The sequence below is a fragment of the Ylistrum balloti genome, unplaced genomic scaffold (genome assembly GCF_031769215.1).
Source record: "Ylistrum balloti isolate Yb309-2 unplaced genomic scaffold, AGI_CSIRO_Ybal_v1 Utg369890, whole genome shotgun sequence".
Lineage (NCBI taxonomy): Eukaryota > Metazoa > Mollusca > Bivalvia > Pectinida > Pectinidae > Ylistrum > Ylistrum balloti.
This window is the reverse complement of record NW_026782023.1, coordinates 173250-201038: the sequence shown is the minus strand read 5'-3', so window position 1 is coordinate 201038 and position 27789 is coordinate 173250. Positions and strand designations below refer to the sequence as shown.

General features: G+C 35.2%; 1 protein-coding gene across 1 annotated transcript; it reads right to left on the bottom strand.

The window, feature by feature from the left end:
• Positions 1 to 888: 888 nt before the first annotated feature.
• Positions 889 to 27789, bottom strand: LOC132546430 (solute carrier organic anion transporter family member 4A1-like). The gene is made up of 12 exons (XM_060210142.1): positions 27610 to 27789; positions 20223 to 20558; positions 17159 to 17273; positions 15732 to 15834; positions 14552 to 14673; positions 11712 to 11879; positions 10813 to 10902; positions 10163 to 10370; positions 9490 to 9646; positions 6327 to 6490; positions 5205 to 5269; positions 889 to 1355 (listed from the first exon to the last, which is right to left on the bottom strand). Exons 1-12 carry the CDS (start codon positions 27787 to 27789, stop codon positions 889 to 891), a joined length of 2175 nt encoding a protein of 724 aa, XP_060066125.1.

The following is a 27789-nucleotide window of genomic DNA, read 5'->3' as shown; positions in this document are numbered from 1 at the left end:
TTGTGTCATCGTGTTGTATTATGTAGTCATAACCTTGTGTCATCGTGTTGTATTATGTAGTCATAACCTTGTGTCATCGTGTTGTATTATGTAGTCATAACCTTGTGTCATCATTATGTAGAGTGGTAACCTTGTGTATTGTTGTATTATGTAGTAACCTTGTGTCATCGTGTTGTATTATGTAGTCATAACCTTGTGTCATCGTGTTGTTTTATGTAGTCATAACCTTGTGACATCGTGTTGTATTATGTAGAGTGGTAACCTTGTGTCATCGTGTTGTATTATGTAGTCATAACCTTGTGTCATCGTGTTGTATTATGTAGAGTGGTAACCTTGTGTCATCGTGTTGTATTATGTAGCCGTAACCTTGTGTCATCGTGTTGTATTATGTAGAGTGGTAACCTTGTGTCATCGTGTTGTATTATGTAGAGTGGTAACCTTGTGTCATCGTGTTGTTTTATGTAGTCATAACCTTGTGTCATCGTGTTGTATTATGTAGTCATAACCTTGTGTCATCGTGTTGTATTATGTAGCCCGAACCTTGTGTCATCGTGTTGTTTTATGTAGTCATAACCATGTGTCATCGTGTTGTATTATGTAGCCCTAACCTTGTGTCATCGTGTTGTTTTATGTAGTCATAACCTTGTGTCATCGTGTTGTATTATGTAGTCGTAACCTTGTGTCATCGTGTTGTATTATGTAGCCGTAACCTTGTGTCATCGTGTTGTATTATGTAGAGTGGTAACCTTGTGTCATCGTGTTGTATTATGTAGTCATAACCTTGTGTCATCGTGTTGTATTATGTAGCCGTAACCTTGTGTCATCGTGTTGTATTATGTAGAGTGGTAACCTTGTGTCATCGTGTTGTTTTATGTAGTTTAATCTGCACTACAGCTCAGTAATAAAAGATCCCGTTCGTGGCATGCTGTTATTCGTTGGCCCTTCAACTTCTGTCGACGATGGCGTTGTTTTAACACTTTCTGGTTCTAAATATGTTAGTTTAGAAGAATTCTGAAGATGTGTATTATTTGGGGTAATCCCTGTGAACTGTGCTGGCACATTCTGATCAGATACAACAGAGATTCCGGTCTCTTGAGAGGAAAACTGACTCCCTTGTTTCAAATCGTCCTGATGTTCTTCCGTTTTAGTTTTATCTCGCCGGATATAACACAAATAAGCGAGAATTGTCCATAGAGTGGTGACTGCCTTCCCAACGATAACAATCGTCAAAATATTGTTACTCATCTTATCATTGTCGTAAAAGAAACATGAGCCGTCTTCTCCACACTTTGAGTTCCAGACTAAACAGGAGAGATCAATCAGCCAGCCGAACAGTATCGGGCCAGGTATATACCCTGCGTGAAATAAAAGCACATATACCCTGTGTAAAATATAAAGCATATATACCCTGTGTAAAATCAAAAGTATATAAACAATGTGTTACATAAAAAGCATATATACCCTGTGTTCTACTCTTTGTCTTCTACTTTGTTTACATATAACGTCTTCTACTTTGTTTACATATAACGTCTCCTACTTTGTTTACATATAACGTCTCCTACAATGTTTACATATAACGTCTCCTACAATGTTTACATATAACGTCTCCTACAATGTTTACATATAACGTCTCCTACTTTGTTTACATATAACGTCTCCTACAATGTTTACATATAACGTCTCCTACAATGTTTACATATAACGTCTCCTACAATGTTTACATATAACGTCTCCTACAATGTTTACATATAACGTCTCCTACAATGTTTACATATAACGTCTCCTACAATGTTTACATATAACGTCTTCTACTTTGTTTACATATAACGTCTCCTACTTTGTTTACATATAACGTCTTCTACTTTGTTTACATATAACGTCTCCTACTTTGTTTACATATAACGTCTTCTACTTTGTTTACATATAACGTCTCCTACAATGTTTACATATAACGTCTCCTACTTTGTTTACATATAACGTCTCCTACAATGTTTACATATAACGTCTCCTACTTTGTTTACATATAACGTCTTCTACTTTGTTTACATATAACGTCTCCTGCAATGTTTACATATAACGCCTCCTACTTTGTTTACATATAACGTCTCCTACAATGTTTACATATAACGTCTCCTACTTTGTTTACATATAACGTCTTCTACTTTGTTTACATATAACGTCTCCTACTTTGTTTACATATAACGTTTACATATAACGTCTCCTACAATGTTTACATATAACGTCTCCTACTTTGTTTACATATAACGCCTCCTACTTTGTTTACATATAACGTCTCCTACAATGTTTACATATAACGTCTCCTACTTTGTTTACATATAACGTCTTCTACTTTGTTTACATATAACGTCTCCTACTTTGTTTACATATAACGTCTCCTACAATGTTTACATATAACGTCTCCTACTTTGTTTACATATAACGTCTTCTACTTTGTTTACATATAACGTCTCCTACAATGTTTACATATAACGTCTCCTGCAATGTTTACATATAACGTCTCCTACAATGTTTACATATAACGTCTCCTACTTTGTTTACATATAACGTCTCCTACTTTGTTTACATACAACGCCACCTACTTTGTTTACATATAACGTCTCCTACAATGTTTACATATAACGTCACCTACTTTGTTTACATATAACGCCTCCTACTTTGTTTACATATAACGTCTTCTACTTTGTTTACATATAACGTCTCCTACTTTGTTTACATATAACGTCTCCTACAATGTTTACATATAACGTCTTCTACTTTGTTTACATATAACGTCTCCTACTTTGTTTACATATAACGTCTCCTACTTTGTTTACATATAACGTCTCCTACTTTGTTTACATACAACGCCACCTACTTTGTTTACATATAACGCCACCTACTTTGTTTACATATAACGTCTTCTACTTTGTTTACATATAACGTCTCCTACAATGTTTACATATAACGTCTCCTACTTTGTTTACATATAACGTCTCCTACTTTGTTTACATATAACGTCTCCTACAATGTTTACATATAACGTCTCCTACTTTGTTTACATATAACGTCTCCTACTTTGTTTACATATAACGTCTCCTACTTTGTTTACATATAACGCCACCTACTTTGTTTACATATAACGTCTTCTACTTTGTTTACATATAACGTCTCCTACTTTGTTTACATATAACGTCTCCTACAATGTTTACATATAACGTCTCCTACAATGTTTACATATAACGTCTCCTACTTTGTTTACATATAACGTCTCCTACTTTGTTTCTCCTACTTTGTTTACATATAACGCCACCTACTTTGTTTACATATAACGTCTTCTACTTTGTTTACATATAACGTCTCCTACTTTGTTTACATATAACGTCTCCTACTTTGTTTACATACAACGCCACCTACTTTGTTTACATATAACGTCTTCTACTTTGTTTACATATAACGTCTCCTACTTTGTTTACATATAACGTCTCCTACTTTGTTTACATATAACGTCTCCTACTTTGTTTACATATAACGCCACCTACTTTGTTTACATATAACGTCTTCTACTTTGTTTACATATAACGTCTCCTACAATGTTTACATATAACGTCTTCTACTTTGTTTACATATAACGTCTCCTACTTTGTTTACATACAACGTCTCCTACTTTGTTTACATATAACGTCTTCTACTTTGTTTACATATAACGTCTTCTACTTTGTTTACATATAACGTCTCCTACTTTGTTTACATATAACGCCACCTACTTTGTTTACATATAACGTCTCCTACAATGTTTACATATAACGTCTCCTACTTTGTTTACATATAACGTCTCCTGCAATGTTTACATATAACGTCTCCTACTTTGTTTACATATAACGCCACCTACTTTGTTTACATATAACGTCTCCTACAATGTTTACATATAACGTCTCCTACTTTGTTTACATATAACGCCACCTACTTTGTTTACATATAACGTCTCCTACAATGTTTACATATAACGTTTACATATAACGTCTCCTACAATGTTTACATATAACGTCTCCTACTTTGTTTACATATAACGTCTCCTGCAATGTTTACATATAACGTCTCCTACTTTGTTTACATATAACGTCTCCTACTTTGTTTACATATAACGTCTCCTACTTTGTTTACATATAACGTCTCCTACTTTGTTTACATATAACGTCTCCTACTTTGTTTACATATAACGTCTCCTACTTTGTTTACATATAACGTCTCCTACTTTGTTTACATATAACGTCTCCTACAATGTTTACATATAACGTCTCCTACAATGTTTACATATAACGTCTCCTACTTTGTTTACATATAACGTCTCCTACTTTGTTTACATACAACGTCTCCTGCAATGTTTACATATAACGTCTCCTACTTTGTTTACATATAACGTCTCCTACTTTGTTTACATATAACGTCTCCTACTTTGTTTACATATAACGTCTTCTACTTTGTTTACATATAACGTCTCCTACTTTGTTTACATATAACGCCTCCTACTTTGTTTACATATAACGTCTTCTACTTTGTTTACATATAACGTCTTCTACTTTGTTTACATATAACGTCTCCTACAATGTTTACATATAACGTCTTCTACTTTGTTTACATATAACGTCTACTACTTTGTTTACATATAACGTCTTCTACTTTGTTTACATATAACGTCTTCTACTTTGTTTACATATAACGTCTTCTACTTTGTTTACATATAACGTCTTCTACTTTGTTTACATATAACGTCTTCTACTTTGTTTACATATAACGTCTTCTACTTTGTTTACATATAACGTCTTCTACTTTGTTTACATATAACGTCTTCTACTTTGTTTACATACAACGCCACCTACTTTGTTTACATATAACGTCTTCTACTTTGTTTACATATAACGTCTCCTACTTTGTTTACATATAACGTCGAGTCTCAGGGGAATGTGACGACAAGGACATGGATACATAAAGCACGGAAGTTTACTTGAGTTTCAGATGCAATAAAAGCAGGATTAATAGGTAAATGCGCTACTCAAAGTTTTTTATGATACTTCCATCAACATGTCAGAGTGAAGATTTCATAAAAACTATATTTCTAAGCTGTCAGCTTTCCGGATTTTCTTGGTAGTATTTCCAGACTTTGATATAAGTTATATCTCGTCATGTCTACAGATCAGTTTACCTACCAAGACTTTTCGTTATACACAACTCTATTCCCAGCGCAAAAGCCCGTTCGTTTGGTGGAACACACCTGTAAAAGGTCAAAGAGGTCATGTATACCAATGGATGGTGTAGAGTTTCTACTTTAAGTCTGCCTATAAAACATTCAATAATTAGGACGAAGAAAACATTATATTACAAGCAAATCTGCTACTGGCTTTTTATTTTCCTAACCGTTCAATTCTGGTAAATCTATAGGAAAAAACAGATCTAAATGTTGAAAAGAAATATTGGTATTTAAATAACATTCCTGGATTAATGTACTTTTTTCACGAATAAATTTATGAAAGTATAAGACCGATATGTATACTACCTGAAAAAAAATCAAAATTTGCATATTTAGCTTAGTGGTAATTTTAAATAAACGTCACATTACCCTAAATTGACCAAGACACGACATTAAAATTATGTCAGACACAATAGCATGACGCTGAATGACGAAAAAAATTTTCCAACTTGGAATGTAACTGGCTTAAAATTCAGCAGGATTTAGGCCAAAACACACAAAAAATTAAATAATGAAATATCTTCACTATTATTACGGGAGTGGTGTTTGTCGATCCGCTTCTAATAACGAAAATACATACATGTTAATAGAATCTGAATTCAAACACAAGCTTGATAAAACTTGTACGAAATATGAACAAAAATGATTTATAACGACTAAAAAAAAAAAAAAAAAATCAGGAGAATAAGACCAATTGATCCAGAGGGGAAATCGTCTCCTGCTTTATGACATCCAGACATCTATTTTATCAAATTGGTCAACCTAAGTAAGAAATGTAACGTTCTCAAAGGAATAATAAAGTCAATATATAACGAAACCACTAAGCACGCTAATGAGCATCATAGATTACAATTCCATAAAACTGGAGCAAAATATGAACAAAATAAAGATGTACAGGGAAAGTCATGAAAAAGTACAAAGGGGATAAGACCAGGTGTTTCAGAAGAGTAAGCGTTTTCAACTTCATTGACGACACCCGCAATGTAAACCTTGGTCAATCCAAGTAAGTAATGTCACAATGCAATAGAATATTTCCGGATGAGATCTTAATCAACTCGTACATTTGATAAAACTATTTTACCTGATGGTAGCGGTTAGGTAAGGAATGGAGCTGACAAATGTGAGCAAAACAGCCGCGAAGAAAAGCACCATAAACAACGGCAGATTACATTCAGATTTGCACTGGTGCATCTCTGCGTCGTGTTCTGTAGCGTTGTTCTCCACACATGTACAGTTCGAATATTGCTGAAAATGAACAAAAAACTAAAGTTCTATGTAGTTTCTGGAAGACGAGTCAAACGTACAAAAAAAATCTGATCGCATGGTAAACAAGGGATCCTGAATTTTTACTTTAACTTACATGTATCATTCACTTCGAGTTATTATTTATATCAGAAATGTCTCTAAATATGATATGGTATAAATTCTATCATTTATATTATAAATCTTGACACTTAAAGGTATTAGCAGCAATTCATCAATAATCATAAGTTGATAATAAAGGTCAAACTAATATATTTGAATATTTAACAGTTGTTGGTACCAAGGTATGGTCGAAAGTGTGTGGACATGATTGAACACAAACTGCGTGATACGATAACCGGAACGAAAATCTGTGCAATATTGTATTTAGTACTTTATGTGTCAAAACCCACATTCATCAAAAACTAAATTGGTTTTTTTCATTGTGGCCTCATAAAATTATTTGGTTGGAATAGTCTATATAGTAATAGGATCGTGACGATCGTGTCGTTGTATTAGAAACGGAATAGTGCACTATAAAGATTTTTTCATCCTTGTGTTCTTCTCGTGTTTATAAATATTGATAAAACAATTATGAAATAGGCATTCAGAAGATTCTACAAACTACACACAAGTGAATAGCACCTCTTAATATAAATGTAGAGTTAGAGAAATTACGCGGAAAATCCAAGTTGATAGAAAGAGATATCTATTTATGCAGAATTGGAGTTGAACTAGTCCATAGTTCAATAGATATTGTAATCAAAGTCATGTACATGTGTACATTGTGATATGTGTCACTATTCGAAAGAATAAACACGTGACACGCAGGTTACGGCTAACCCCGAGGACTAATCGGCAGCGTCTACCACCTGCAATCTCGATGATTGCATAAAAGACAGGTACCCGCTCCGATGGTTCATGTGCCAGCGCTTACCTGGACCTCAAATATCTAAATTTGTCACGAAATCTGATATTGCTGGTAGAAACAGTGGATATAAGTAACATTGTGAACGTTGTGTTGGCTGTTTGAAACAGTGGATATATGTAACGTTGTGAACGTTTGTGTTGGCTGTATGAAATAGTGGATATATGTAACGTTGTGACCGTTTGTGTTGACTGTATGAAATAGTGGATATAAGTAACGTTGTGAACGTTGTGTTGGCTGTTTGAAACAGTAGATATAAGTAACGTTGTGAACGTTGTGTTGGCTGTTTGAAACAGTAGATATATGTAACGTTGTGAACGTTTGTGTTGGCTGTTTGAAACAGTAGATATATGTAACGTTGTGAACGTTTGTGTTGGCTGTTTGAAACAGTAGATATATGTAACGTTGTGAACGTTTGTGTTGGCTGTATGAAATAGTGGATAAAAATAACGTTGTGAACGTTGTATTGGCTGTATGAAACAGTGGATATAAGTAACGTTGTGGACGTTGTGTTGGCTGTATGAAACAGTGGATATAAGTAACGTTGTGAACGTTGTGTTGGCTGTTTGAAACAGTAGATATATGTAACGTTGTGAACGTTGTATTGGCTGTATGAAACAGTGGATATAAGTAACGTTGTGGACGTTGTGTTGGCTGTATGAAATAGTGGATATATGTAACGTTGTGAACGTTTGTGTTGGCTGTATGAAATAGTGGATAAAAGTAACGTTGTGAACGTTGTGTTGGCTGTTTGAAACAGTAGATATATGTAACGTTGTGAACGTTATATTGGCTGTATGAAACAGTAGATATATGTAACGTTGTGAACGTTTGTGTTGGCTGTATGAAATAGTGGATAAAAGTAACGTTGTGGACGTTGTGTTGGCTGTTTGAAACAGTGGATGTTTACGTTGTGTTGATACAAACTACTTCATTCCTTTAATATGAAACAATAAATCACGGTAAGACATAAATGCCCCCGTCGCTAAGACCTTGACATTGGACTGCTGAAACACAACCAAGTCATACTCATATTTGATCTTTGCATACCGCATTCCATGAACGAATCAACTCGCCGGGTGTTTAGTTGAATCTGTAGATTGTTTTCTATAAATAGCAAAGGTGATCTCGGCCTTGACATTGGGGATAGGAAACACCACGATGTCTGAAGGATACCCATACTTGATATCTGTATGAGTTTGACCAAAATTAATGAAACCAAGAAAAAACGAAGTTGTTAATTGTTTGAATTGATCTAGTCAATATTTTCTATACATAAAGCACCAGTGACCTTGACCTTGACCCCCGAGACAAGAATGTTCAAAGTATATTTATACTTGATCGCTGCGTAAACCTTGACCGAATTACACGAAAGAGTGAAATTACTTAGTGTTTAGATTGAATATATTGCTGAATTTCGATAGGGTGACCTTGGCCTTGACCTTGAGAATGTGAAACACAACGATGCCTTAATATACTTGAAATTGACCTTTGTATAATTTTTTACAAAACCCGTCAAAGAATGAGGTTGTTGGTAGTTGGAATGGATATGGGCAACGTATATTACTATGCGTTTGTCCGTCGTGAAATCCCCAGTCTTATAATCCGGAGTATTTTGTTTATATATTCTGAAACAGCGTCGAAACTATAAATATTGACCTGATGAGTGGCGATTGCTATTTTACTTTTTGATAAAATAATACTGATGGCAATATGAACGCAAGTCTCAAAATATTGTTGAAGCGATCAGATCTATGAGAGCAACACCTTTCAGTACAAATTTAGAACTACATTCAGTAGCGCCAAAGAATTACTAAACTGCAATATATAGCTGTTTCATCCTTCTAAGATTCGTCAGTGGTGCCGAAGGCCTAGATTTGAAACCTATGAGGCAATTTAGGAAAATCCAAATTGATTGAAAGAAATGTCAATATCAAGGGAAGAAAAAAAGGTTAAAATCACGGAAATTAATCTTTAAAATATTACGTTTATTTATCAATACCCTACCCCTATTAGTCCCCTTCCCACACAAAATCAATCCTAAAAGTCCTGAACGTTACGGTGAAATACTGACCATATCTGAGCCGACATTGACGATTGTCTGACAGCCAGCATGACAAGGTGAAAAGTAGGTCAACCCGTCCTGACCACATATAGGACTGAACTTCTCTTGGCTACACCCACAGTTGGTCTGACAGGTGTCCGTCACAAAACTTCCCAGGAATGAAGTACTGTAATGGTTAACAATGGCAGATAACATCGCAATGAGCACTAAGTATGCATATAGCTAATATTCAACATAATACTCTGATTAAAAAGAATGTTTCAAGTCTATAGGCAATTAAAAAAAATGTGTGGACACACATACACCTCACACATCCTCACACACACACACACACACACACACACACACACACACACACGCGCGCGCGCGCGCGCGCGCGCGCCCCCCCCCCCCCCTCTCCTCACACACATACAAAGAAAAGGAAAAACGTGTTTTATACACTGGAATTTAAAGAATCACTGGGTCAGCAGCTTAATGCTATGACAAATAATAAAAAACGTACATGAAGGTACAACTTATATGATTCGCAATTACGTTGTGTTTACGAATCTTTTTGTTTGTTTTATTTTCAATTTGTTTTTGACGTGTATAGTCAGAAAATTCGTTTCCATTGTCTTCTTAAAAAAAGAAACTTCAGCCATCAATGAAGGGGTGGAGGTGACTGACATTGTTTAACACTGACCTTTGTAGGTCTGTACTTCCGTACAGAATATTGACACCAGCGAATGGGACGCTGGGACAGCTCATAATGAAAACGAGTGAAAAAAGAAGGCTGCCGATGACTAGAGCCATGCAGGTCTGTAGAATCCTCTTCAAACGCAAGTTGAATCTCTTTATGATATAGCCTCCCAGCAGGGTACCACCTGCTCCTCCAGGAACAACTACGGCACCTACAAAAACAACGGTCGCGTAATCTCTAAACTAGAAAACACCACACAACTTCAACACCTACAAAAACAACAGAGGAGTACTCTCTATACCAGAGAAACAGAACTACAACACCTACAAAAACAACCGACGAGTACTCTTTAAACTAGCGAAACACAACACGACTACACCACCTACAAAAACAACATAGGAGTATTCTCTAAACCAGAGAAACAGAACTACAACACCTACAAAAAATCCGACGAGTACTCTCTAAACCAGAAAAACACAACACGACTACACCACCTACAAAACCAGCATTCGTGTACTCTCTAAACTAGAAAACACAGCTACACAACTTACAAAACCAGGCATCTTTTTGATATTAAAATAAACCACAACATGCAAGATGGCACCAAAGTAAGGGCAGCCCGAATTGTAGTTCAGTTAAACTTATATACTTACCAACATACAAGGCGGCAGTAGAGGAGGGAAGTCCGAACTGTATCTCCGTGAACTTTGGAATGAATGTTGACAAACCAACCAACAGTATTCCTACATGAAAAATGTAAAAGGTATGTCTTTACATGTAGTTTGTATGAAATGTTTATTGATATATACAAATATATTTTTATTTAGACTGTTTGATGTAGCATCGCTGACAAGTCCTAGAAGGACGAAACAGCTGTGTGATGTAGCATCACTGACGAATTATAGAAGGGTGATACAGCTGTGTGATGTAGCATCACTGACAAGTCCTAGAAGGACGAATCAGCTGTATGATGTAGCATCACTGACAAGTCCTAGAAGGACGAATCAGCTGTATGATGTAGCATCACTGACGAGTCCTAGAAGGACGAAACAGTTGTATGATGTAGCATTAATGACGAGTCCTAGAAGGACGAAACAGTTGTATGATGTAGCATTAATGACGAGTCCTAGAAGGACGAAACAGCTGTATGTTGTAGCATCACTGACGAGTCCTAGAAGGACGAAACAGCTGTATGATGTAGCATCACTAACGAGACGTAGAAGGAAGAAATAGCTGTGTGATGTAGCATCACTAACGAGACGTAGAAGGAAGAAATAGCTGTGTGATGTAGCATCACTGACGAGTCCTACAAGGACGAAACAGCTGTATAATGCAGTTCGATTTAATTCTAGATTTGAATTGAACCGTTTTATTCACTTTTGTGTGTCGTTTGTGACATCTAATCTTAAGAAACAATTTTATTTACTAATGTCATTTCTAGAATTTACAGATATATAATGAACATTATAGATGTACATTTCTTACAATACAGTGAACAAAGATGTTAGAAATTTGATGTAAATGTGATACTAATATATATATGTGTACGTACCGTCTGTCGCTGAGGCTAAGTTCAGGAACATATAGGTAGGGTTGGTTAACAAAATTTTCAGAGATTTTCCGATATGAGAGACGCGAGAATTACGTCCAATATCGTTTGGAAGCACTTCCTTGTTTTTGTAAACTTCCGTCTGGCGCTCGGCTAAATACTTTGCTGAACCTATGAAATTATAATATTAGTTTTAGAAGAAACAAAACAGCATTCGAAAGTCTTCACAGGAATATATCTAGCACGAATTACAAACACGAGGGATTTTAGAATAAAATCTTCAGAAAAGTTCCTGATAGATACACAATCACATGTGTAGGACAAATGTAATCGTTAGTGACACACCTGGGCTAATTACACCACACCGCCAAACCTACAACGTCTACAACGTAAACAAACAATTGTAAATTATACTGTGATATCAATACCCTGTATATATACCTGTAATTAATAGCATCATCTGCATGCGGGAACAAAATAAAAACGTTCTATATCAATAATGTAGTAGACGATTTCTTTAAACAATGGGCTGATTGCGTGTAAGGAAAATACTTTCAATATAATTATAACAGAAACGACCTAACGTAACCAAAATTCATAACTTATTTGTATCATTTCGGCATCTCTGAAGACTTAATAGGACTTTCAGGTATTACTCAGTTCATAGTAGGTAAATGTGTTGGTGTGTTGATTGTAAATGATATAAATAGTACATGAATTTTTTACTAATTATCACTTTCAGCAATAAGCATCAAGTTGTGAGGGTTTTCCATCTTCAACTGTAATTTTGACATACAGCGCGTTAAGACACCAAATTTTACTCTTACGAACTTCATCTTAAAAACATGGTACACACTAGCACCATGGCTGTTGAAAAAGAGAAGAGTTGGGTCGAATATAAAATATATTTCGTCTGGAACAAAAAAATCAGATGACAGTCGCAGCAAACAGTAGTTGATAAGATAGAAGGGGATGGTTGCCTAGTCACAGGGTTACAAGTTCGAACCCGTGTCAAGGAGCAGAGTTTTTCTTGACAAGTAAATGTATATTTCTTTTTTGATTTTATTTCTTTAATTTATGATTTTAAGAAAGCAACTGAGGTAAATCATGATTTAATTTTCAACACGAAAAGAATACACTTAAACACAACGCTAAACGGTACATTCTTATATATGTATAGAGCACTTGTTGGGTTTAAGCAAAGCTCAAAGCTTGTATATATACATATATGCACATAGAAGATGTACGTTTGTTTTTGTGTTCAAAATATACTATCATTATATTTGAAATAGGACCGTCCTGTCGCCAATTTGAGAATAAGGAGACGAATAAGTGGTAGTACATAGACCTTGTTAGCGAATTTCTAATCTATGTGTATTCAATATGTTTGCTACGTTCATAAACGGAACAAAATACAGTTTAACTAGTCATAAGTCGCCCATAATAGCTAAAATATCAACATACACCTGTGTGTCATTTGTACAATCTTCCAGACAGTAGGTGGTAGATACTGCTGGTGGACTTTTAGTCATCGAGTTTGCCGTAACCTACATGTCACGTTTTAATTCATTCGAATGTTTGTACGGTTCCGAACACACATGTACTTAATGTTGTTCGTAAATCAGCTGATATATGGAAATTCCAAAAATCATCTAATTATCTGTCCCTATCTAGGGTTTTGTCTGGGTTTTTTTTTATCACAATGTATTTTCCTCAGTCGTCTCCTTGGCTTCAACTTAAAGGCCCCTAGCACCACTGACGAGTCCTAGAAGGACGAAACATCTGTATGATGCAGTATAATTCTTTGGCTCTACTGTACCTAACTCTAAGTTTGTAATAGAAGGTGTTATTTTCTTGTATGCCATCACACTACGAAAGAATGATTCGTGCTGCTTATTAAGGTACATGTAAGCATAATCCATCGATTATCTTATATTATCAAATATCAATGTGCAAATTGCCGCAACTTGGGTTCGAAAATAAGGAACCTCAATTAAGAGGCCACCTCCCTATAAAGGCCACTTTCATAATTTCCCAACAGTGGCCGTTTAATACAGGTTAGACTGTATTTATTTATGTAATATAAAACAATTGTCAACAAAATATATATGTGTAGTATCCCTGTGATGAATCTACAAGTACTTTAGGAAATCGAACTCTCTATACAGCCAGTGAGTTGTCTTAGCATTAGATGTGTAACCATTGTCAGTGATCCCTTTGTCATGTGTAGGTTGCTTTCCCTTGCTCAAAACGTGTGTTATTTTCCGAGAAAGAAGAAAACCATCACGAATATTTACCCAATCTTAAGAAAAACGCTAAACAAGGAGTCTAACTAATTAAAGACTTACCTGGAAGTGTGTTGACTAGAACTTATTTTAAAGACTTACCTGGAAGTGTGTTGACTAGAACTTATTTTAAAGACTTACCTGGAAGTGTGTTGACTAGAACTTATTTTAAAGACTTACCTGGAAGTGTGTTGACTAGAACTTATTTTAAAGACTTACCTGGAAGTGTGTTGACTAGAACTTATTTTAAAGACTTACCTGGAAGTGTGTTGACTAGAACTTATTTAAAGACTTAAAGTGTGTTGACTTATTTTAAAGACTGGAAGTGTGTTGACTAGAACTTATTTTAAAGACTTACCTGGTGTTGAAGTGTGTTGTTGACTAGAACTTATTTACCTGGAAGTGTGTTGACTAGAACTAAAGTGTGTTGACTAGACTTACCTGGAAGTGTGTTGACTAGAACTTATTTTAAAGACTTACCTGGAAGTGTGTTGACTAGAACTTATTTTAAAGACTTACCTGGAAGTGTGTTGACTAGAACTTATTTTAAAGATTTACCTGGAAGTGCAGCAGGGAAAGCCGATAAAGGAACGCTGATGAGGACGGATAATACTCCACACACAACAAAGCCTACCCACCACGCCCCCACGAACCGTGAGCTTGTTGAATCAATTGTCACGCTAGAATCAAACGTCAGATACATAAATATGTTGAAATCTGTGATATATATATTTCAAAAAATGTTTCTTTGCCTCTGTAAGCCTGACTTATAGGATATCTTGTAAGCCGGAGACTTTACTATAGATTGAGTTTTTTGTTTGTTTGTTTTTGTTTTTTTTTAACATAAAACAATCTTGTTATAACATCAATAAGCCAAAATTTAAAAACTAAGTTAACTTTATCACTTACAATCACCACAGCTATTCGTACATCATGAACATTGTGTAAGGACTGTGGTCTGTGAAATGTATTTGGTTTTTGTGCTTGTTACTTCATTACATTAACAAACTATAGTGTTAACTTCACAAATTCTTGGGTTTTTTTTCGTGAAGACCAAAACTTGGCGATTTTCTTCAGCTAAAGCTTCATGTCACTGGAACGCTAACTACTTTTGTACATTTATAAATTGTGCTCAGTGTCAGTGCATTGGTTTGTCGTGTGATGTCGTGGTGGTGTAGTGGTTAGCCAGTTGTAGAATATTTTGGCTTGGCGATTTGGTGCCTTAGATCGTGAATTCGAGGCCCGGACAGGCCACGAGTCAAAAATTGTCTTCCTTCGTCAGTTGCGTCACAGAATTCCAATGTAGTGTGTATATATACAACATGCATGATTCCAGCAACGGTTTTTATCAGAACTTATCTGAGCTTAAAGGATCTTACATGAGTTTTCTGTCAGGTTCAGAAATTTCATATCAGAATTATTAATTTTTATTGAATCTTTTACAAGTTAAGACAAAGGATCATTACTATATCTAGTAATGTGATTAAAATATACAAAACAAGATAAACTTGCGAACATGTTTGCAAGAAGCACTTATTATAACGAATTTGTACAGTATATAGATAAATATTCTTACAGAATGTACATTGAGATTTAAGTTACAACATATATTCTTCTTTGAAATAAATTCTTTCTTACCGACGAAAAAATGTCATCGGGAAGGTATGTAAGGAACCGAAAATCTTACGGTTCTATTTTTGGAACTGATACGTGTTATAAAAATAGATCTTAAGTTTACCTGGCAGTATCCACCGTATCAAAATCCACATATATATTCAACAGTAGACCACCTAATATGTATCCCATAGCTGGTCCCAGGACACTGCAACCATAGTAGATACCTAAATATGGAAAGTGACGATGTTTATAGAGGGCGCTGTATAATAGATATCTAAATATAAAACATGACGATGTTTATAGAGGGCGCTGTATAGTAGATATCTAAATATAGAACATGACGATGTTTATACAGGGCGCTCTATAGTAGATACCTAAATATAAAACGTGACGATGTTTATAGAGGGCGCTGTATAGTAGATATCTAAATATAGAACATGACGATGTTTATACAGGGCGCTCTATAGTAGATACCTAAATATAAAACGTGACGATGTTTATAGAGGGCGCTGTATAGTAGATATCTAAATATAAAACGTGACGATGTTTATACAGGGTGCTCTATAGTAGATACCTAAATATAAAACGTGACGATGTTTATAGAGGGCGCTGTATAGTAGATATCTAAATATAGAACATGACGATGTTTATACAGGGCGCTCTATAGTAGATACCTAAATATAAAACGTGACGATGTATATAGAGGGCGCTGTATAGTAGATATCTAAATATAAAACGTGACGATGTTTATAGAGGACACTGCAACCATAGTAGATACCTAAATATAGAAAGTGACGATGTTTATAGAGGGCGCTGTATAGTAGATATCTAAATATAAAACATGACGATGTTTATAGAGGACACTGCAACCATAGTAGATACCTAAATATAGAAAGTGACGATGTTTATAGAGGGCGCTGTATAGTAGATATCTAAATATAGAACATGACGATGTTTATAGAGGGTGCTGTATAGTAGATACCTAAATTTAGAACGTGACGATGTTTATAGAGGGTGCTGTATAGTAGATACCTAAATTTAGAACGTGACGATGTTTATAGAGGGTGCTGTATAGTAGATACCTAAATTTAGAACGTGACGATGTTTATAGAGGGTGCTGTATAGTAGATACCTAAATATGGAAAGTGACGATGTTTATAGAGGGCGCTGTATAGTAGATATATAAATATAAAACATGACGATGTTTATAGAGGGTGCTGTATAGTAGATACCTAAATTTAGAACGTGACGATGTTTATAGAGGCGCTGTATAGTAGATATCTCAATATAGAACGTGACGATGTTTATAGAGGGCTCTATAAAGTCGATACCTGAACAGAAAACGTAACGAATTTTATTGAGGGTGCTGCAATCACAGACGACATTTTTAAAAGAGAAGAGCGCCACATTTATTGTAGATACATAGACATAGGTCGTGGCAATCATTTGTAGAGGGCGTTACCGCACTGTAGTAAATACCTAAACATATATGTAACGATATATCTAAGACATTTAAAATACCTGCCAGTCATTACATTGCTGTTTTACCTAAGTAGAAAGAGGCAGATCGTACAGGGACACTCTCCTCTAGAAATGCTGTCCCTAGAGTGTACAGGGGCGCAGTGCCAGCTCCCATCAGGACCATTGCCGCGTAGAACATGTACTGCAAAATACATCAATACAAATCAAGTCAGAATTTGTATCTAAATAATAATCCATGTCTAAAGTAACGCAAATAATTCGTCATTAAGATCTTCGTCATTTTCTAGAAATGACCAGTGTCTAAAAGTATCAACGAAATTCTTGAAAACTTGAAAATTGCGCAAAAAATATCCACACACAAGGAAATGTAGCATTGTGAATAAAAAATTGTAATAAGATACAGTAGAGAATCAAACTACATCATACAGCTGTTTCATTCTTCTAAAACTCGTCAGTAATGTTAAAGGCCTAATTTTTTTAAACATTGGAGTCTACTGAAAAAAAGATTTAGATTCGTCAAAATATCAATATTAAAATGCTGATTTAATGAATTAAAACTTGGCATGTAAGTAAAGGCAAATCTCGGGGACTAATCTAACGTCCACCAGCGACTTCCACCACTTCTCGACAGAAGTATAGAATTAGACACAATCGACAGGCTACCAGTTGTTATTTTCTTGATCTCTCTAGGAATATCACTTACATCTTAAGATACTTGTATTTGTCCTTCATCCGTCATTGAAGGATATAAAACTTTATGAATAACACATTTTGTTTTACCTTTCGACAACTCCGAGAAACAAATCTTCAGAGAGAACATATCAAGAATTTCTCCTGTTACACTGCTAACTCTGTGACGTGATGGAAATGTTGTTGTTAGCAATTATCAAACTAGCATAATTTACTTTGTTGTATTCCACTTTTGATATGAATTAATTAATAATTAATAAAGTGGATTAGAGTTAATTAATTTGAAATATAGCTTTTTTGTGGCACTGCTCACAGTGTTGAAATATTGTAAAAAAAAGACACATATGATAATTGCACTTCTTAAATAAAATTTATAATGAATTTTAACAGAGCTAAAAAATAGCCAAACTACATAAAAAAAGCTGTTTCGTCCTTTTAGGACTCGTCAGTGATGCTACATCACACAGCTGTTTCGTCCTTATAGGACTCGCCAGTGATGCTACATCACACAGCTGTTTCGTCCTTATAGGACTCGTCAGTAATGCTACATCACACAGCTGTTTCGTCCTTATAGGACTCGCCAGTGATGCTACATCATACAGATGTTTCGTCCTTCTAGGACTCGTCAGTGATGCTACATCACACAGCTGTTTCGTCCTTATAGGACTCGCCAGTGATGCTACATCATACAGCTGTTTCGTCCTTATAGGACTCGCCAGTGATGCTACATCATACAGATGTTTCGTCCTTCTAGGACTCGTCAGTGATGCTACATCACACAGCTGTTTCGTCCTTATAGGACTCGTCAGTGATGCTACATCATACAGATGTTTCGTCCTTCTAGGACTCGTCAGTGATGCTACATCATACAGATGTTTCGTCCTTCTAGGACTCGTCAGTGATGCTACATCATACAGATGTTTCGTCCTTCTAGGACTCGTCAGTGATGCTACATCATACAACTGTTTCGTCAGCATTCATTTCAAAGTTCAATGATGCTAAAGGCCTAAACCGTTGGAACATAGGAAGCGACAGAGGAAAATAGATAAGTATGGACAAAAGAAATGTCAAAATCTAGATGGGGACTAGAACACATGATTTTTAACACACTCTTAAATAATGTATGATTTACTTCTATGAAAAAGTGGAGTGTCTCTTTAACTGATATATCTAAATATGGAAAAGTGGAGCGTCTCTTTAACTGATATATCTAAATATGGAAAAGTAGAGCGTCTCTTTAACTGATATATCTAAATATGGAACAGTAGAGCGTCTCTTTAACTGATATCTCTAAATATGAATGTGTGGAGCGTCTCTTTAACTGATATATCGAAATATGGAAAAGTAGAGCGTCTCTTTAACTGAATATCTAAATAGTGAAAATTTAGCGTCTCTTTAACTGATATATCTAAACATGGAAAAGTGAAGCGTCTCTTTAACTGATATATCTAAATATGGAAAAGTAGAGCGTCTCTTTAACTGATATATCTAAATATGGAAAAGTGGAGCGTCTCTTTAACTGCTATATCTAAATATGGAAAAGTAGAACGTCTCTTTAACTGAATATCTAAATATGGAAAAGTAGAGCGTCTCTTTAACTGATATATCTAAATATGGAAAAGTAGTGCGTATCTTTAACTGATATATCTAAATATGGAAAATATAGCGTCTCTTTAACTGATATATCTAAACATGGAAAAGTGAAGCGTCTCTTTAACTGATATATCTAAATATGGAAAAGTAGAGCGTCTCTTTAACTGATATATCTTAATATGGAAAAGTAGAGCCTCTCTTTAACTGAATATCTAAATATGGAAAAGTAAAGCGTCTCTTTAACTGATATATCTAAATATGGAAAAGTAGAGCGTCTCATTAACTGATATATCTAAATATGGAAAAGTAGAGCGTTTCATTAATTGATATATCTAAATAGGGAAAAGTAGAGCGTCTCTTTAACTGATATATCTAAATATGGAAAAGTAGAGCGTCTCATTAACTAATATATATCTAAATATGGAAAAGTGGAGCGTCTCTTTAACTGAATATCTAAATATGGAAAAGTAGAGCGTCTCTTTAACTGATATATCTAAATATGGACAAGTAGAGCGTCTCTTTAACTGATATATCTAAATATGGAAAAGTAGTGCGTATCTTTAACTGATATATCTAAATATGGAAAATATAGCGTCTCTTTAACTGATATATCTTAATATGGAAAAGTGGAGCGTCTCTTTAACTGAATATCTAAATATGGAAAAGTAGAGCGTCTCTTTAACTGATATATCTAAATATGGAAAAGTAGAGCGTTTCATTAACTGATATATCTAAATATGGAAAAGTAAACTTTGTTGTTGTAAGTACGGGATCATTTCACACAACTGATCTCAATATGACTCGTTTTGTCTCTGTCTGCCATACTACTCAGCTACCGAAAGCTTACCTTATAATTAGATAGTGACGTCGTCTGATCTTCACAAGATGACGTAGCGCTGCTTCCTGGTATACAAAGTCCGCCGTCATCTTCTCCATAATCATACAATCCAGACAGGAAATGAGGGAAGGAAAAAAGGACACAGGACAGTCCGAACAGAAGAAACCCTAACCCGATGTAACGTGGTTTCGTACCTAGACCTCCTAGGAAACTGACCGGAAGTATCATGATGGCAGAGGAGATGTCGTAGGCACTTGCGACCAGTCCTGATTCAGCGCTAGTTAGTTCGTAACGTCTCTCGATGGAGGATATGATCACATTAACAAACCCGCTAATGGCCATATTCTGTAAAATAGTAAAACAAAGTCATATTATCCGTTTCCTATGTATTGTGTATCATGAGTACTAATAAAACTACACCAATGTCTAATATTTTTCTATAAACAGTTGAAGGGCAGCAATACCGCCAGCATAGCTAATTACGTTCCAAAATCGAAAAACGTAGAATCAAGGCCAAAATACACGAGAACTGTGAAACATCCAACATCGTGACATCATCGGTAACAAACAATAGTAAAACTGAACTGTTTTTGGTACAGCCATTAACTGGAACAAGCTGGAAGACAGCACTGTCTCAAGCTACAAGTTAGAGTCAATCAAACTTGCCCTGGTGAGGCACCGCGAGAGGGCGCCCTCTCTCCGTCACATAACAACCCAACTGTCTGACAAATATACAAAGAAGAATAGAAGAAGAAGAAGAAGAATATTCCACTCGGCATTTGACAATATCCTGTAGTCGATACATATGTACATGTATACTCCAAAATATCTCGTATTCAATCGTGTTATGATTGGTTAATCGGCCCAGAAACAGCTAGGGTCATTTTGACGTGAATGGCCCTTATAGTAGCGGGTGGCTATCGCACTGAACAACATAGGGAGGCCGCCGCTTGTCACCCAGAGAAATTTCGATAAAGTGTCTTATCTGAAGGACACAGACAAGACAACATAGACTGGTCTGTTTCTCTTCTTCCTGACAATTACCGAAGGAGCCCCGGACTACACACCTATTATTCTCTTTATTTCCTCCGAAATTGAAGATACATAAATAGAATCAAATAATTAACATACTATCAGCGTATAAAGAAAAAAACCATTACAATCTCATGCAATAAAGGTATATGTACAATGAGAAGTTAATTGTAATTGATCGGTTCGTAGTCTTTAAACATTCGATAGAAAAATCTTAAGCATGCTATTCTGAAATATTCCTTCTCATCCTTGGACATTCCATAATTCACTGTACCACCTAATAAAATATTTGTTAAGTCAAAATCTGATGAACTGTGTAAATATGCGATAAAATCCATGCCCATCTCCACACACCAATGTCACCAAAATTTATCACGGATCTCATCCGTTGCATTGCAATGCAGAATTGTATGTGTTATAACATCAATATATAGTATACCACAGCAATGCTACAATACAGTGGGATTCAATTGACGAACACTGGTGAATATATTATAATACATTTTATGGATTTATAATACTGAGGATATTTTACCGCCTATTTCCACAGGTAATGCGGTTCACTCTTAAGGTGAATGAACTTAAATCTATAAAAATCAGCATCGTTCGACATACGTTCTGACCAGGCATGTTCTTCTAATCTATATACACTTTCCATTTTTTCCATTGTTGTCTTCCAGGATAAGAACCTGATTTTATATAATTTACAAAGGTATCATACAAAGCATATTTTCTTAAAATACATATAATATCAGGTATGAATCCTTGCTGCGTTCTAGTATTTACAGTAAACATAAAGAATCTCGTAATAAATATCCTGTATACAAGCATACTACTATCCATATCATATATTCGTCCTAAAAATAACAATTTCTTTATGTTAATGTATGATTCGATACTACTCCAACCCAACAATGCGACACACATGTCTGTTCTGGTTCTTTTCCCCAGGCCTTGTATACATTTCACTATGAAATTTTGAGCTCTTTCTAGCAGCAATATTTCAGTTTTGGAGAGTAGCCACAGTCCACATCCAGATAAAGCGGATGGGTATACTTTAATCTTAATTAACTTAGAAACTGTAAGAGGGTTCAGGGCACAAGGGTGAGCACCAGACCTAAGGAGAGACATAATACCAGTTTTTAACTTACAACATGTTCTATTAGTTCTTTCAAATGAATTTCTTTTACAATTTGTAATTTGTTTAATTTCTTCAACTACCGGTAAAACACATTTATAAAGGTAAATGTTTTGTACATTATGCAAAGTACGTTTATCAAAAAATAATACAATTTTACTTTTGGTAGAGGAAAATGTAAAACGCCATTTCTTACTGTAGTTTTCGCATTTGTTGACCATTTCTTGTAAACTATGAAAGTTCGTACTTACAAGGCACCAGTCATCCGCCTGACGAGGTATATTTACTTTTACATCAATAATTACAGCTCCTTTACCGCATACTTCAATTTCATTTGATAATTCATTAATAAAAAATTAATACATTTTTGCTGACAAAGATCCCCCTTGTAAGATTCCTCTCTCCATCTTGACACTTTTTGATGTTAAACCATTAAACAATATGGAACTTTCTACCTGAGTGTACATTTTCTTAAGAATAACCCACAATTTCCCAGCAAGTCCCATTTCATGTCTTTTGAACAGTAAACCAGAGTGCCATACTGAGTCAAACGCCTTATTGCTGTCTAAAAAAGCGACATAAACATTTGATCCATTTTCTAAATTGTAGTTGATACATTCCTGTAAGTTAAAAGATGTACATAGACCACAAAGTTTATTTTGGTAAGCAGACTGCTGTCTGTTGGGATATGAACATATAACGGAGTTTATCCTGTTCGATATGGAAATTTAAAATAATTTAAACAGAACAGACAATAGCGTGATACCCCTATAACTATTTAGATCGTCCTTTGCTTTTCCCTGACTTTTATGCAAAGTAATGATAATACCTCTTTTCCATTGTTTTGGAATATATTCATTCTGAATTATCAAATTAAATAAACTCGATATGTGTTCAGACAGTTTATGACCACCATACTTAAGATGTTCGTACACAATACCATCGTGTTCACCAGCTTTATTGGACTTAAGACTTTTACATAATATCGATATTTCTTCGGGAGTAACAGCAGCAGTTAGGAAATTATCCTTCTCAAATTTTACATGAGCTTCTATTTTATCAATGTTCGTCTGAATAAAATTGTTAAAATTTACATCGAAAAAAATCGTCTGGTTTATCTTGAAATATCATTTCAAAATGTGAAGTCCAAGCATCTAGTATTTCGGTGGGCTCCCTTAGAACTCGTCCAATTCAATAATAGTCTGAGATCGTTTACGTATTTTACGTTTATATAACTGCCAAAATAGTGTTTCATCTACCTCGTTACACCTGTCAATTTCTGTATATTGATTAGACATACAGCTATCAAAAGCGTTTCTAAGGTTCCTACGGAAAATTGTTTTACTATTTTTATAATCTAGAAAGTTAGTGTCATTTGATCTCTTCCTACCCCGCTAGAATCCATTTGTGTCTCTTGACAGCCATGGTCTCGTGTAGTTGTGTTAATTCTGTATTCCAATACGGTTTTAAGTAACTTTTATATGTACTTTTTGGTAGTGCTATGTTCGCGGCTTCCTTAATAGAACGTACTATATTGACACAATAGGCTTCAATATTATCCTCTGTCGTATTTCTGGGAGGTATGATCAAGGAGTTCAAAATTACCTCACGACAGTTTCTATAAAATATTACAAAATTATTACTTTTCGCCTTTTTCCAATTATATTTTTCGTAATTTGACCCTATAGAATACGGAGCAGAAACGGTTTACAGTAGAGAACATACAATGGGATGGTGTTCTGACGGATTACTTGAATCCTCGTCTAACACTTCACAATAGTTCACCGGATCTTCAATATCAGACTGAATTATGATATGATCAATTGTGGTAGAGTTTCCTGTTCTTGGATAAAAAGTATACAGTGTCAATATTCGACTGGACGTCTATATTGAAATGTAGACAGCTTACCCCGTTGTCAGTATGATCTGAATCTAAACCTGCAGATTCCTTCGAATGGTATTATTATCATTGTTATGACATTCTTAACGACCCGTCAATACATTAACGTCATTAGGGCCATCAACCGGTAAAACACACTTCGATCCAAAAAGGAAATAACATCAAACAAACTAAAAAGTAAAAGACAAATGCCAAAAATCAGAAATATGTATATTATCACAAAAGATTAAAGTGGTACGTCCTAGTCTATTATATAGACCAACATCTTTCAGGTAACCTAGAATTTTACAAATCTCATCAATCCTTCGAGTGTACTTTAAACAACCTTGGAAAACCAGTTGTAATGTTCCTTGTAGAAAGGGCGTAATAATTGTACCTAGTTAAATTCTCGTAATGCTTTTGTCCTCGCTGCCAATCTGTCAACAAAATCGTGATTTACAACCCTTTATATTGTATAAATCGAAAACAAAACAGCAGACATCTTTTTTTCACACGTGGACACTGTTCTTGTAAGATCTTACCTGGTTAACAGAGTTTACATTGACTCTACTAGGAGGCGCTATCTGTTTGTTTTGAATTACATTAACAAATTATACAGTAAAGATAAAGACTTATTTAACTGTAAAATGCTTTGTATTGAATTACTGTTTAAAAAGTAAGGGAAATATGAGTGCACCCTACCTGGTCCCAAATAAACATTACAGGAGGCCCCAATGACCATCACGGTCACCTGAGTCACATTGGGTCTTGTAACATGTCAAAAAATATTTTGTGAAAAAATTAAGATAACTTTAACTAAATAGTACACATAATTTCAAATGTAAAGTGTGTCATACATTAACTGCTGTCCAATGCTAAGTCCTCTAACCAAGTTTGATTCAAAAGAAATTACACAAAAAATTAATTTTGCTATATAAAATCTTCATCCAAGGACAGTAGAACATCTTTGAAATTTCAGTCCATTTGATCTATTTTTGGCCCCGCCCATCAGTCAGGGACCACAAGATTTATAGCGTTGATGCGTCTTTAGTCATGGAAGGTTTTTATTAATTTCCGGTTAAGGACTTTCCAAAAGAAGTCGAAAATGTTCAAAGAGGTGACATCAATAGGTTACCCTGAGACTCTGGCTCGGGTAACCTAAAAATCCGTCATCCGTGACAAAAAAATGATCCAGATTCGGTGCGCCTAAATAACCAATATACCGTGACTGTACAAATGCATGCGTTCTTGTCCTTCTTTTATATAACCTCAGATCATAATTATACATGACAAATGAGGATGTCAACAAATTATTTATATAACAAGGCGTAGTTAATATGATATACGAAAAACAGTTTGAATTTTATTATTATTTTTGTAAGATTTGAGGTGTTTGCCCAGAGCTTCAGAACATGATATAAAAATGTACACAGCTTTACACGTATATCGTTATCTGTAGTTGTTGTCAAGCTTACAAACTTATACATAGTTGAAACAGACTATCAATATATAAGATCAGTAAAATGATTACTGACTAATAAATTGTGATATTCGTCACCGAATTCATCAACATAAATGACATTTTCTATCATTCCTTGTAATATCACCTATCTGCCAACCTCAATAGGGAGACGATTGTTTGCTGTTCTGTATTTGGTCGTCACTTCCTATAATAATTTGGAATGATACTTGTTAAATAATCTTCAAGGTTCAGCTCAGGCTTAAATAGTACATACAATGAACCCTTTGCTCGAGTTTTCAACAGAACTTGACAAAGTTTCTATATATTAGTCGTATATAGTCTTTGTTCAACGGCATGTTTTCACTAATTAAAAGAATGGCTGGCTATACCATACATCTGTTAAGGATAAATTAGGGTTATAGTAAAGTCAATAACAAAGAGTCACTTACACAAATTTTCACTAATTTCAGGTCAATACAAATTCGGCTATTCTTAGATGTCAAGGACAGTAACTCTTTTAAATTTAAAAACATACAAACATATAGAAAGTCTTGAACAAATGAAATATAACATTAGGGCAAATAGTTAGAAGGGTCACCCAGTGGGACCAAAGTGTTGACACTGCGCTTTGTTTACAGGTGAACCAGGTTGGACAGGTACTTTGTGGGGGGTCAGGTACACTAAACATGCGTAGTGATTATCTACAGGGCCAAGAGGCCACAAAATGGGATTTTGTAAATTATTATTATTTTCTCTATTAAATTTTCCCTATTCGGACCCCTGGTTGGAGACGCGGACAGAGAGGTTATATATATATATATATATATATGTCACGTGGGCCAGGGTCACTTTACACCCTGACCACGGCCAAATATAGATCATCGAATTTAACCTCTGCTGTTGGTTCTTCACTTCAGGTTCTCCTTATATATCACTACCAAAACTGTGCCATCAAGCCAAAGAGAGGAAATAAGCCTTAGACAGGAATACAAGTTTAAAACATCTCCCATACCATATTCTTCCCACATATTCGTACAGTAACCGGGGACGATGACAATCCTTTCAATGATTATAATTGAATTAAAAATCATAAGTATCGTGAGTAAACTTGTTCTCATTTGATGTAACTGTTCTCTCCCTCAATATGTAATTATCCTGGTCTTGATCTGAATATTTAATTGATACATGAAAACTTGTGGAATTAATGCAAGTGTGCCTCGATTGTGAACGTTTGAGCAAGTTAACTAGAATGGAGATCACAGCTTTTCAAGTGTTCAGTGAATTATCAAACCCGTAAAACTTTTCTCATTAGATTTTATCTGTACTAGTATGTCTACGTCGCTTTGTGGGTCCTTTGCCTTGACCAGCGACACATCTAAAATGCATTACACGATTTCTGAACGTTATTGGTGTTACATTATAGAATGCTAAATAATAAAAGTGAAAAGTATACATCCTATTGTTAAAGGTAAAAACATTTCACGTAATGTATACAATTTGTAAGCGAGTGTGAACCTGTTGTGGGAGGTGTTTTTGATATACTATTTAAGTATGGTAAAATTTAAAACGCAGTTCTTTAATGGGTTGCAGTGTATATTCTCATTCTATCTTGGCATCACTGAATTATACATATATTTAGTCTGATAAAGAAAAAAATGTCACGCTAAAAGGAAGGTAAAATTAAAGATCAGACATTCTCCGTCACCAATACATTTAGCAGATCAGTTTTGAATAACCTTAAGTGACTTATCGAAGAAAGTCTTTGTCACGCAAGATTTCTCAGTGTATACACGCCTACTTTGTATAACCTATATTGCCATTCTGACGTGACGGATAAAGTACATGTACATCTACACCATGTTTACGTACATAGGTTTAAACTTACCTGGACAAAACACGTGCAGCACAGGGTGAATAATAGCCATCTTGGAGTACGAAATTTTTGACACACGGACGGGGTTATAAATCCCCACCCACAGGCAGCAGCTTCGATTTCCGTGTTGTCCGTCTCCCTCGGGGAGTCCGCGCGACCCTCCTCTTCGCTCGTGACATCTGTAACAGCCAT

Coding starts and splice junctions, on each gene's coding strand:
- LOC132546430 (XM_060210142.1), bottom strand. CDS start 27,789: ATGGCTGTTACAGATGTCACGAGCGAAGAGGAGGGTCGCGCGGACTCC. Junction 6,491..9,489: donor TCAATGTCGGCTCAGATATG/GTCAGTATTTCA, acceptor GTTCATTTTCAG/CAATATTCGAACTGTACATG. Junction 1,356..5,204: donor GTGTATAACGAAAAGTCTTG/GTAGGTAAACTG, acceptor TATTTCACGCAG/GGTATATACCTGGCCCGATA.